Raw genomic sequence first — 8999 nt, 5'->3', positions numbered from 1 at the left:
TAATTATAATTTTATGGATATATTTTTATTGCATGAATTAATTGTGTATAATAAAAATTGTAACACTTTTTAATTAAATAAGAACACTCTTCTAAAATAAAAATCTTAAATTCATACTCACTCTCTCCTTCTGTATCTCAGCTTCACTTTTACCTTCATATTCATCCTTCTCATCTAACACACTTATACTTTCATATTCTATCTTTTTGTATCTGGGTCTCGCCTTCACCTTCACATTCATCCACCTTAGAATAATATATATATATATATATATATATATATATATATATATATATATATATATATATATATACATATATATATATATATATATAAGGGTTTATTATTAATTGGATTGTTCAAAAAACTTTATCTTTTTGTGATTTCACCTTGTAGAATAATTTTTCTTAAATTGAAATCATTCATTAAAAATTTGAATGGTCATATAATTAAAAAAAAAATATTTAACACCATTTTGATAATTTTTACAAAAAAAAAAAGTCTTATAAAAAATTAACTTTTGTATTTCTAAAAGAAATAGAAAATAAATAATAATGAGAGATAGTGTCTGATGGTAGTAAAATGGATTATAGTGACAAAATTGTCATATAATTAATAAGTAGAAGGATTCTTCGTAAAATAAATAAGACTATCTAATTTACTAGTTTTAAGTATTAATTATTTTCATTCCCCTTGATTGATCTTCACAACGTCTAATATTATGAAAAATAGAAGTAAAATCGACTGTGGCATTGGCCATACAGTCATAATTAGGAGGATCATGGAAACAAGGTTCCATATACTTGAGTCGTTGACAAGGTACTTTTGGGATACTTTTCCCAGATATACTTTGCAAAACCAATGGTTTCATTCCTCCAAGACTATGAGCAACATACCCAAAAGTGGATGTAGGGCTTGTAACCAATGCATCACACAAACCCAACAAGTATATTTCACTCCATGCCTTTATGTTGTGCATGTTATCACCTGAATTTTGATGCTCTTCATGACTTGGTTGATACACTTTTATTACTTCTCGGCTTAAACTTGTATTACTTTCATATATACTCTTTAGTCTCTCACCATATTTTGAATATAAAGATACCACTAGAACAACTTTTGAGGTATTCTTTTCCAAAGGAGGACTCGATGAGTTTTGCATGTTGAATTTTGGCAACAACATATTTTGCTGGAGGCAAGATATAGTTTCATTGATAATGGTTTCTTCTGGGGTTTGACGGGTATTATATATCCTAATCTGCAAGCCAATTCTTTCATTTTCCTTGGCTAGGTGTGCCTCATATACATTCTGAATATGTTCCCACACTACATTTGATGGGTGGAAAAGGTAGCGTCCTAGAAGGTGAAAAGTAGTGTCTTTGTCAGGAAACATTTTGTTGAAGTCTTGCCTAAACGAGTATGTCAAATAAAGAGAAGGGGCAAAGTACTCATTTGATCGTAAAATCAAAATGGGAATATTTTGTAGAAGAACCTGATTTTGATCACAATGAAAACGATTAGTAACACGAACATTGTTGTTCATCAAATCAAGAAAAAGAGCTGTCAGTGGATCGTTTCCCTTGTTATTCACAAACATGCTTTCCCATGTTTTAAATTGTCTCAAATCATTCCAATAAGTAGAATTCTTGGGCAACAACCATGATGAATCCGGAAATGGCTCGCAAAAGAGATCCATCATGTCATTGTCAAATCTAACAAGAAGAACACGATCTGTGAAGATTGCATAAAGAAATGTCGAAACCAAGGATATCATCCTGTTCCCCAAGCCTTCTATAGCTGTCCAGACAAGATATTTGCACTTCGAATCAACACCACTTTTGCTAAAGTTTGCACCATCTTTCATGGTTTCATTGTAGGACTTAGTATACGGTCCACAATTTCGATGAAGATTTTCATAGTTTCGTAACTTGTATATCAAATATTCAGATGGTTTGAAAGGAGAAGCTTTCCGATACAAATAAGATCGAAACCTACTAACACATGATGATTCATTAAACGAGGAAACTAAAAGTCCACCAAACAACTTCTCATCATTCTTCTCATCTTCAAATGTATTATTCTTTGCACCTTTGAATATGGACATAACAAAACAAAATCACACAATTTTCTACAATATGTATATCAAGATGAAACTTGAAAAATAAGAATACAAGTTTCAAAGAGGGTACTTACTTGCAACTGAGTCGCAAATATTAGTAGTATTATTCTGGATTCCTTGAAAGATATCAAAGATTGAATTTTGGTGTGTGAGATAAAATATTATCAAAATGGGAAAAGTTATAGAAGCTACAACTATCAACGTTCTGAAACTCTGGAAACTCTTCTCTACATTAGCCATCCTGATGCGAATAACATGCATATGCAAATTAGATATCAAATTGAAAAACATGAATATTAAAACAACAACACATTATGGATAGAAATATGATAGAATAAAGAAGTTTACGTAAACCTTTGTGTGAAAATTGTATTTGATTCAAAATAATGACCAACGCAAGAAGATGAATGGATTTATTGAGTGAGTAGTTCTTTTCCTCCAAAACCAAGCAGCCTAGCTCATTAGGCTGACATTATTTAATATGAAGGTGCTTTACCTTCATTCGCCAATTTGGCTAACTTTTAATTTTTGTTCTAAAGTGAAATTATATACCATTATGGTATTAAGAGGATAGAAGTTACACGTACACATAGTACTGCTAAATTAAATAATATTAATTAATAATTAAGTGTATTATAATAACATACTGCTAAATTAATAATATATAACTAAATGTATTCACAATTTAAGAAAAATATTCAATATAAATGATAATAATAATAAATATTTGGTGAAAACTTAATAAAAGATAATCGTAAACGTCAAAAAATCTAATTAATAATTAGTATTAAAATTTAACATAAAAGATACATGGTAACACTATTCTATCAACTAAAACATTCCTTTTTCGTGAAGGACACTATTAAATAAATATTCAATGTAAAGTGAATAAAAAACTGTGATTAATAAAAGTTAATATTAAAGATACATTGTAATACTTTTCCTATCATTTAAAATATTCCTTTCTCACAAGTAATAAAGAAATATTCCTATCATTATTTTTCTAATAAAAAGTTATCAAAAAATACAGTTGACTTACGCCTACATTTTTGTCATTCAATTTTTTTTGTTCACATCTTAGTACCAAGTTTTGAATTTTCAAACAATTCACCGTCCTTCTTTTCTACAGTTTCATAATTGTTTTGACTTTACTATCATTTTGTAACAAAACAAGGTTTTTTTGTTATAGAAAGAACTATGAACTGAATTTATATATATATATATATATATATATATATGGGTTTGCTAGTGCGTACACCTATTTTTCAGTTGATACATTTTAGCAATGTGTATCAGATTTTAGTAGACAAAAATACCCTTATATATAATGGATTCTAAGTTTTAAGGTTAAGGTATTTTGATAATTTTCATTTTCAAAACTAAAAAAAAAACCCAAACTCTTAGTCACCTCTCTCATTCCTCTCAACCATTTCTCTTTTTGATCTCTCTCACTCCAACATTTTCTTTGTCATCACTACTGTAGTCCTAATTAAAAAAATCATAAACACTTGTCTAATCCTAATTCATCTTCCTCACTTGTTCAATTGTTTCTCTCTCATCTCCATACTCTTCCTCACCCACACACAACAACCCGTGACACCGTCATTTGTTGCTCTTGTTCTGTTGTGCATTTGTTTTTTACTTTAATAACAAAATAATTGATGATGTTGATGTTGATTTTTGATTGGAGGACTGTGTTATATATTTTCCCTTATTATTATTAAATTTCATTTTTAAATTAAGTCGCAGTAGGGATAATAGAGAAAATGTTGGAGGGAGAGAGATCAAAGAGTAAAAGTTAAGAGGAATGAGAGAAATGAGTAAGGATTTGAGGGTTTTTCTGTTTTGATAATGAAAATTCTTAAAATATCTTTAACTTTAAAACTTAGAATCATGATATATAAAAGTATTTTTCTCTATTAAAACCTGATATAAAATAAAAAACAAGCTTAATTCAAGTTGTGATAATAGAACTAGAACGGGCCACACATGTCTGTTTCTAAATAATTATAATAATTAATTAGAAAGAGAAACATCTCTATTTACTATATATGTAACGTGGAGAGAGATATATTTAATATGTTTTTAAATATCCATTAATCCTGGTAAAAAATTAAAACCCCTTAATCAGAATGACTTATCGTGAAGGGAGTAGTCACGCGGATCAAATATTAAAAAACAGAGTCACCACCATTAAGAAAATTTACTGAAAAATTAAAAATAATGGTTTTTAAGGTATGAGAGAATGTTTTAAAAAATTAGGATTACGTAAGTTGCTATCTCTTTAGTTTTAAAATTTTAATATATTAATGTGTTGATATCTTTTTAGTTTTAAAGTTTTAATATTCTTAAGATTTTACTGTTTTTATAATTGATTTTGTTTAGAGTAGATAGTATAAAAAAATATTTGATATTCTTACATATTGTACGATAGAAAAATAGCATAAAAACGTTGTAAACTGATGTATGAATTTTATGTTAAAAAAATATCTATTTATATAATATTTATCCTATTTAAATTATATTTAAAAAATTAGATATTAGATATAAATATTTGACCTATTTATTAAGGACATTTTTAAATAATAGAAGAAAATATAAGATGACTTTTATAATCACAAGTATATTTAGAATTTATTTAAACAGAAAAATACTAAAAAAGACTATCAAATAAATATTTTAATTAATACATATTATACTTAAAATAACATATGTATAAGTATATATAGATGTATTTAAATAATTCTTTAATATGTAAAAATAATATAAGAGAGAAATTGCATAAATAAGATGGTTGAAAAATATAAAACAGAAAAAAACATAAGATGATGAGCATCTAAAAGAAGAGAAGCATACCTATGAGGCTTTCCAGCAACAAAACGCAGTGTTTGGGTTGGCGGAAGATATTCTCTCTCAGTGAGACTAACGTTCTTTCCGTAATGTGTTGCAGCTCCCTTTTGCATCAGGCGTTGCCCCTTTATATAGAGACTGGGAAACGATAAAATATAACAAAATAGAAAGAGAAAACAAAATAATAAAAAATAATAATCCTTATGTAGATTTAACGCATTCTCTTTTTATTAATAAATTATCTTTCATTCAAAACAATGTTTATATTTCAAACTCTTTATTTTACTTTTTACTTTTAAATATATTTAAGAGAAAAATGTCATCTGGTATTTACAGTTTTGTCAAACTAAACTAATTTTGTAGCAGATGTTTTTCTATCTTTTCCACTTTATTAATTTTATATATTTTTGTGCTTTTCTCAAATCAATTTTATTGTTCGAGATGAAATTGGAGGTTGAGAATCCTCTCTCTTTAGTTAGTTTTGATTAGAAGAAATTAAAAAAGGGCATTTTTATATTATGATGATAAGTAAACCCTTAAATTCGTTCGGGTTTATGATGATAATTAATATAAAGTATTTTTTTTAAGATTTTTTAAAGGTAAGTGTTTCTGATTTATTGAAACTCCAGAGAAAATGTTGGAGTGAGAGAGATGAAAAAGAAAAGTTGAGAGAAATGAAAAAGGTAAGTAAGAGTTTGAGAAGGTTTTTTGTTTAGTTTTAAGAATAAAAGTTATTAAAATATCTTTAACCTTAAAACTTAGAATCCATGTTTTTGTTTACTAAAATTTGGTACACATTGTTAAAATTAAACAGACGTACACTAAACCCATATATATATATATATAATATTTACACGTATCCATAAATATCACGAGTATTAAAAATTTGTAATTTTTACATATAGTCAGAGAATAATGTGACAAATAAGAACCACAATTCTTTTAGACATGATAGAGTAGTGTATAAACACTACCTATACCCAACACGTGTTAAATTTGGATTCGGAAATCTGATTACCTGAAAGAAAGGTATTACCTAAAAGAAAAGTATTAACCTATAATGTGACTCTTAATATAATTACCTTTAAAAGAAAAAATAAATATTGGGTATAAAATGATGGATTAATTATATATCTAAAATTTGTTTAAACACAAAGAGTTAGTATAATTAATTTTTTTAACTTCTATGATACGTGTATTTAAACAATTATTTTACATATAAAGTGATATAAAGCATACAATTATATTGATAGAATCAATTCAAAATATAAAGTAGAAAAGAAAATTGTTAATACTTATTATGATAATTTTATTATTTGTTTTACTTAAAAGTATCCTGAAATTGTTTATTATAATAAAGTCAAACAAACTCTTCGTAACCCCAATTGCAAAACACCTAAATAAAAAGCATAATCCACCGTCTCATTTCCGCTTCCTTCTTCGGCGCCGCCAGCAAAGCCTCGAGATCTGAATCCAGAACCCGAAGATCCGATTCCTCTCCGCTGAACCGGCGCCTGAACTGGGTCAACTCGCGAAGTCCGAACTCGTTCGCAAACCTATACCCAAAGCACAGCACTTTTCCCTTGTGATAAGGACGAAATTGGAGGCTTAAGAGTACATAGCAAGTTAAGTATTTGACTTAAATTTATTTAAATAATTTACAATTTACTTTTATACATTTTTTAATGTAATATATTTTTTGTAATTATTAAATAGTTTTTTTTTATATTACCTTATATTTATCAATATGTTTTTAGTTAGATTTTAAATATATTTTAATTGGATCAAATAATTTTTTCAATTAGTTTTACGGAATAGTATCTAGTATCCTTAAATAAGTAATTATGCATTAAAACAAAACTTGGACTATTCTAAGTACAAAACTACCAAACAAAAACTTTGACCTTTGAATATTCTTTAAGTGAATAGCACGCATGATGCCATATTTTAATTTGTAGTAGATCCATAGATAATTCTGTGTACTTTTTTTTTTAATTTTTTTTATTATATCTTAACCTTTTATATGGAGAAAAATTGAACACAATTTATATTAATTATTTAAATAATTTAAATTTCAAAATTTAACTAAATTAAATTTTTAATTTTATTTTCGAAAGACTAATTATTTTTTCAATTTCAATTATATTTGTACATAATTTACATAAGTATTACAAAAATACATGTATTTTTGAGTTTCTGAAAATAAAATCCGTAATAGTTATATTTATCTATATTTATTATGTAAAAATAATAGATATTTTAATATCTGTTTATAAATAGATTAAGTGTAAGTATTATTATATTTTTATGGGTTAAATATGTTTTTAGTCCCTTAAGTATCACACGATTTTGAATTTAGTCCCTACTCGAAACTTCTTTGATGGCTTTTAGTCCTTATAGTTTTGAAACTATTATAAATAGTCCTTAATTTTGGATGGCGTTAACTTTTGTTTGACGTGGCTAACAGCCAGCCCACGTCTGATGCCAGGTATGAGTTTATTCTCTGCCACGTTTTCTTTTCTTTTTATTCCAAATTTGCACACAAGTCCCTAATTTCTTCAATGTTTACACTTAAGAAGGAACACTGAAATTAGGGTTGCTTAGATGGTGCGAGTTGCTGCGCAAATCTCGCTTAGGTCTGGAGGTTGATGACTTGCGAGAATGGGGATAGTGGCTTCGTGATGGGTTTTTTGTGTCTCTGGCTTCTTGGTTTGATTCCTGCATGTTTTTGGAGGTTGACGCGTTGGCTTGCACGAGGTGGTCCGGTGAAAATGAAACCGCCATCTGGTGGCTCTGGTTTTCTCTCTCGACGATGACGGCGCGATTTGAAAGAGATGTCGGTGGCGCTTCCACTTCACCAGGTAATGGCGGCAGCTCAAAATTCACAGGACCACCATGACTACTACACTGCTGAATTCCACCTTTTTGAATAGTCTGCATAGAGTTGAAGTCACTATAGCATATTTGGCCACCATTATTAGCCTCAGCAGAATGTGTGGATGGTTGTTCTGGAAGATTCAAACACCCAGTAAGAGCAATTTCTTCAGGCAAAGTACCTGGATCAGAAATATTAAAATAAAAATAAAAATTTGTTGCAAACAGAGCATTAAGTAAACACTGTGTCAGACCCCACTTCGGACCGAACTCTTTGTTAAATACTAAAATAAAAATAAAAATTTTCTTATGATAATTTATTATATTTAATTTAATTTTTTTTCACGTTAATTAAATTTGGTAGTGTTTTATATTCCTTATTTTCTTCCTTTCTTTTCAACAAATCTCAGTTTTTAATTTTTTCTTCTTTCATAGTTTTTGTAGTAAATAAGACAAAACATTAAAGACGGAAAGACAATAAAAAAGGTGTGCATACCCCTCACTTACATATGCCTTAAATACTTTATTTTATATTTATTAATGGATACACATTATTTATGTATAATATTCTGACTGTTTTATAAACAATTATTATTTAATTAGAAATAGAGAGTAAATATAAATAATAATATAAGTATTATATATATTACATTTTATAATAATTCATAATATATTAAAAAAATATTTTTTTATAATATAAAGGGTTTCATATTAGAATGTATAATTATTTATATTTTTAATATATTTTAAAAATATTAATACCAAGTTTTCATTTGGTCAATGTTTTAAAGAAGTTTTATTTTTTAAGTTTTTATTAAGGAAGTTTTACTTATACTCAGACTGCAGATATACATGAAAGAGAAACACGTGAAAAAAAGAATAAGATTTGTGCAAGTTTAAACATCAATATTAGTAACCATATACAATATAGTAAATTGAAACTTAGGATTTTATCTACAATTATAATATTTAAGTTTATTTTATCTTAGATCTAGGCCCATATTTTGATTTAGATGAATATAAAAAATTATCTGGAGAAATAAATAGATAGTTGAGTATTTATCTATAAACAATATTAGTAGAATAATACATATTTTTATCGATAATACTAATATTTATTCGTTCAAAAATGAGATATATAATTACTGTTTATCTT

The 8999-nt window shown here is 27.2% G+C and overlaps 1 protein-coding gene across 1 annotated transcript; it reads right to left on the bottom strand.

Annotated features, from left to right (window-relative positions):
• Positions 1 to 587: 587 nt before the first annotated feature.
• LOC128194736 (fucosyltransferase 2-like) lies at positions 588 to 8076 on the bottom strand. The gene is made up of 6 exons (XM_052870749.1): positions 8070 to 8076; positions 7553 to 8025; positions 6388 to 6551; positions 4976 to 5107; positions 2194 to 2360; positions 588 to 2088 (listed from the first exon to the last, which is right to left on the bottom strand). Exons 1-6 carry the CDS (start codon positions 8074 to 8076, stop codon positions 668 to 670), a joined length of 2364 nt encoding a protein of 787 aa, XP_052726709.1. The 3' UTR covers positions 588 to 667.
• Positions 8077 to 8999: the final 923 nt, after the last annotated feature.

The sequence above is a fragment of the Vigna angularis genome, chromosome 11 (assembly GCF_016808095.1).
Source record: "Vigna angularis cultivar LongXiaoDou No.4 chromosome 11, ASM1680809v1, whole genome shotgun sequence".
Taxonomy (NCBI): Eukaryota; Viridiplantae; Streptophyta; class Magnoliopsida; order Fabales; family Fabaceae; genus Vigna; species Vigna angularis.
This window is presented reverse-complemented; position numbering and strand designations above follow the sequence as displayed.

Bases quoted from the DNA above. Each gene is read 5' to 3' on its own strand.
- LOC128194736 (XM_052870749.1), bottom strand. The intron at 5,108-6,387 runs GTGGATTATGCT...ATCGTTTCCCAG, and splicing joins AAGGAAGCGGAAATGAGACG to TCTCTATATAAAGGGGCAAC. The intron at 2,361-4,975 runs GTATGCTTCTCT...TATTCGCATCAG, and splicing joins GTTGCTGGAAAGCCTCATAG to GATGGCTAATGTAGAGAAGA.